We start from the raw sequence: 4,679 nt of genomic DNA on the forward strand, positions 1-4,679 counted from the left end.
CAGAACCGGACATTGCCCTTTACCATCCCACCACTAGGAGACTGAGAATAGATCCCAGATCCCCAGCCCAGGCCATGCTATCCAGAATGAACTTTTATTTCATCCCACTAGTCACCCAAGTTGCATTAGTTATAGTGTGGTGGACGTCAAACAAATCAAGTTACAATTGAATTATGATATTTGGGTTGTTATGTTTTTTAAGTAGAAATAATTGTTTTATGATTACATATTGTATCTTTTAATCTAGTGGTAAAAGCTCAATCCAACAATTTGATGAGTTGAAAGAAATTTTCGTCAATTGTAGAAGTTTGATGATTTCTTGAGGAAGACAAGGTGTCTTAGATGCAATTATGATAGGTCATTTTGAAAAGAGAAGAAAAATATGTGTTGCGAGTACTTTTTATATAAACGATATTCTTATAAACAACCAATATAAATATAAAATTAAAATACTTAAAGAAAAATCAAAGTATTAATTTGAGATAAAAGATTATGGTTTGCCGAGTACTTATGATGAATATATAAAAGATCAAACTATAAGGATGTTATAATTAATTTAGTATGATTATTTGAATAAGGTGATTCAGAAATTTAGTTTGCTTGAATTTAAACTAATAACTACATCTTTCGACATTACACGAATTGAAAAAATGAGAGAGGCAAAACTATTCCATACATTAATAGAGGAGGGAGCTTTATATATAGGATTATGTTAAAGAGAGCATATTTGGCTCATGTTATTAGTATAGTTACATATTTATAGATTATTTACTCGTGATAGGAAAGTTATTAAGGAATTTGCATATACAAATTATGCAGGAAATGTGAATAAGATAAAGTTATTTTTTGAATACGTGGTTCCATTGTTTAGAATCACAATTTATTGAAAGATAAATTTCTAATTTGGGAAGACTTTATCTATTCCAATAAGGTATATTACACTAAAAAAATAAGTAAAAAAAACTTTATAATTTTCTAAACTCTTCATCATATATTTAATTTAGGTCATCTTCACATTTTTCTGCATTGACTCCAAATCATAAAAACACTTATTTTCATCATGGTTTTTCATTCTTAAATTAAAAATTATTCAACTCTAAACAACATTTCAACTAAAATCTTAATAAAGACTAAGTAAACACATATGAAGAATTATTCTTTGAAGGTATTTTTACAATCCAGGTATTTTTTACAATTCCGACCTCCCCATACTTAAAACATTTATAATTAAGTACAATATTATATCAATATAATTTGATCATTAACAAAATGTATGATAATTTTGGCTCTCACACTGAATAAGATTGTTCTCAAATAATTTCCTTCTAAGATTGTTCGTTAGACCGTCTATTGATATAATTTATTAGATCGTTTAGGAATATTATAGGCTAAATCGTCTATGAATGCATAAATAGTAGATGATATAATGTCTCTACAGTCTTGTTTTACATTAAAGCTCTATATAAAGTCCTCCTATTTGATACTCTCTCTTTTTTGTACATGTTTTTCTTTCTTGATAAAAAGACGATTCAACTCATCTCAGTTTAAGAGAGAACAAGATTAAACTTTATTTAATAACACTTCATATGTACAAGACTCGTGAATTATATTTGATCAAGTTAAATCATTTTCCTGTCACAGTGGACATCAACGACGCAGATTCATTTCAACATCAGTGAAGCGACAGAGATGTGAATTAATCATAATTGAACGCCCTTCGGAAAACTATGAAAGAAGAAATTACAAGCAAAGGTAATAGATAATGATACTTATAAATAAAAGGAATTTCAGATTATCAAAAAAGTCCACAACTAATCAAACATTAAACATGCTATCTAATCAAATAGTAACTATGTCCTGCTAAATAGAAAATTATCTATCGTACAAAAACAAAAAGGTCTCCCTCCTTAGCTTTCATGAAACATGCCTTTTCAAAATCGAACTACCAGCACAGTTCAGCTACACCAGTCTGAAAAACAGTTGAGCAAAACACCTAAAATAGAAATAACTACGGATAGGAAAACTTCACTCCAATACTGGCAAGCAATACTAAATTGATCTATGAAAAAAAATAGGGATAGTTAATGTGTCAAGAAAAAGAGGGAAACTATACTAGAACGTTCCTAGTTCCAACTAGTTGAAATTACCAAATGATTGACAAACAGCAGAGGATTGAATTGATCTTAATAAAATATAAAATACCGCACATTACAAGCTTCATATTAATGGTGGAAATGGTGTTCAAAATAGTAGCCAAAAGTTGAACATAAACTATCAAAGAAACAAAATTTGAAAAATTGTAATTAAGCATATCTCTAACAATCTCCTTAAGTAGTCTTGTCAGCTTTAGAAGCAGTGGCAGCAGCTTGCCCCCTAAGACGACCAGTCCTCCTGGCAGCAATGAGACCAACCTTCTGGCCAGGAGGAGCATCACGCCTGACAGTACTAGCATGCCCAATGTGCTGGTGGTTACCTCCTCCATGAGGATGCTCAACTGGGTTCATAGCCACACCACGCACCTTAGGCCAGCAGTTTCTCTTCACTCTAAACTTGTGGTAAGCATTACCAGCCTTAAGAAGAGGCTTCTCAGTTCTCCCTCCACCTGCAACTTGCCCAATCATTGCCCTACATGCACTCGGCACAATCTTCTTTGAACCAGAAGGAAGCTTGATCCTGCCAACACAGTGCAAACATGCATTCAAACACTTGCACAAAATCCAGTTGAGTCCACTTTACAAAATCCAACTCCACTAAAATCATCAAAACCATAGATATTACATAAACATACAGAATTGTTCATATATCTGCCGGATTATCAAATCCTAATTTCATATTCAGTATATAACTTGCTTTACAATAAGAACCTGACAGGCCGCTAACCATCTTTGTACCACGTATACAAGAATAAATAAGACAAAATGAATTAGGTTTCTATTATCTAATTTGTGCAAGTTCAATAATATTAACTTCCCTAAAAACTATTTTTTTTAACTTACCCAAAAGCTATAGTTTTCTTTTCGTATTTTCAGTCGATGGAATTCATCCAAACAGGGCCCGTAAGTATATCTCACTTTACTCTCGACATTATTCATCCATAATCCTTAACTAAATACCAAGCTTTCACTTCCCTGATTTTGTACAATATTACAAAATATAATTCACATTAGTTAACAGTGGAAATTAATAAAACACCACCTTTAAGCAACGGAATAGACCCACTTCTCAAAGACAGATTTTGAATCCCAAAAACAAACAAAAAAATCCAAAAACAATAATCCCGAGAGTCCAAATATAAAAGCGCGAGAAGGAACCTAGAGGTGTCATTATCGGGGTTGTGGCTGATAACAATGGCGTAGTCACCGGATGCTCTGGCGAAGACACCGCGATCACCAACGTGGTGTTCAACGTTGCAGATGACAGCACCCTCGGGGATGGATCGGAGGGGCAAGACGTTGCCAACCACGAGAGTGGCCTTCTTGCCGCAGTAGAGGAACTGCCCAGTATATAGACCTTCGGCAGAAACGAAGAGTTCCGTCTGCTTCTTGTAGCGGAAGGGATGGCGGAAAGTGACCTTGGCGAGAGGGGCACCGCGACCGGGGTCGTGGATGATGTCGGTGACCACTCCCTTCAGGTAGCCATTGCGTTCGCCGAAATCGAGGCTGCGGAACCTCGCCGGACCCTTGCGGTGGTGGGTGTGGGACTTGAAAACGGAGCCCGCACCCTTACGCTGTGCGCGAATTACCCTTCCCATTCCGATTCACCTGTGTGTGTGAGTGTTCGCCGCGCCGATGGAAGAAGGATGGATCGGAACCTAGGGTTTTTGGCTTTGCTGATAATATATAGCGGACGCGACGCCGTTTTGTATTTGACGTAAATTGCAACTTAGTAACTTTTAAGATCGAGCCGGGATCACTAGAGCCCAAATGGGCTTTAGAGGAAGACAGTTTCTTCCTGCACCCCTACGTTTTTCTTCCTGCATCCCCACAATGTAATGTAAAGACAAAAATATCCTTATTATTTTTTAAAAATTCCGAAATACACATAAGACCCACACTACTTTTTCTTCTTTCGGACAATGCAATTCGGTAATTTTACAGAATAGGAAATCCGCATTTAATTTTTTGCATTCCGGATTGGGAAATCCATAAATTTTCTGGATTGGTGAATCCGGTAATCTTCCAGATCCATCAATCCGTAATAAAAATTAGACTTTCGGATTCAGCAATCTGAAAATCAACAAGTTGCTTTCGAAACACTCCTTTATTTGAAAAAGAACACGAATCACTTTTGAATTGATGAATCCGTAGCACACTTCCAGATCCCAATATCCGGTAACCTAAAAAACTAATTTTTTTCAAATAAAAGGTGAAGGTCAGTTTTGGGATTTAAAAAATTTGTGCGGGTGCAAGAAGAAAAACGTAGAGTTGCAAGAAGAAGAAGCCTTAGGGGAATAGTGTTGGGTCAACCTATGAATTTAAATAGGCAGTTTCTTCCTGTAGCCCAACATTTTTGTTCCTGCACCCCCACAAGGTTGCGCAAAGACAAAACTGTCCCTATACATTTATTTTTTTGCATTTTGGATTATAAAATCCGGTAAAATTTTGGATTGGCACTTTCGGTAAAATTTCAGATTGGCACGTTCGGTAAGCTCCCAGACTAGTGCTTCCGGTAGTACAAGA

The 4,679-nt window shown here is 35.7% G+C and overlaps 1 protein-coding gene across 1 annotated transcript; it reads right to left on the bottom strand.

Annotated features, from left to right (window-relative positions):
- Positions 1 to 2,169: 2,169 nt before the first annotated feature.
- LOC137810977 (large ribosomal subunit protein uL2x) lies at positions 2,170 to 3,862 on the bottom strand. The gene is made up of 2 exons (XM_068612498.1): positions 3,312 to 3,862; positions 2,170 to 2,673 (listed from the first exon to the last, which is right to left on the bottom strand). Exons 1-2 carry the CDS (start codon positions 3,749 to 3,751, stop codon positions 2,328 to 2,330), a joined length of 786 nt encoding a protein of 261 aa, XP_068468599.1. The 5' UTR covers positions 3,752 to 3,862; the 3' UTR covers positions 2,170 to 2,327.
- Between the last annotated feature and the right edge of the window lie 817 nt (positions 3,863 to 4,679).

Source organism: Phaseolus vulgaris, chromosome 2 (assembly GCF_000499845.2).
Source record: "Phaseolus vulgaris cultivar G19833 chromosome 2, P. vulgaris v2.0, whole genome shotgun sequence".
Lineage (NCBI taxonomy): Eukaryota > Viridiplantae > Streptophyta > Magnoliopsida > Fabales > Fabaceae > Phaseolus > Phaseolus vulgaris.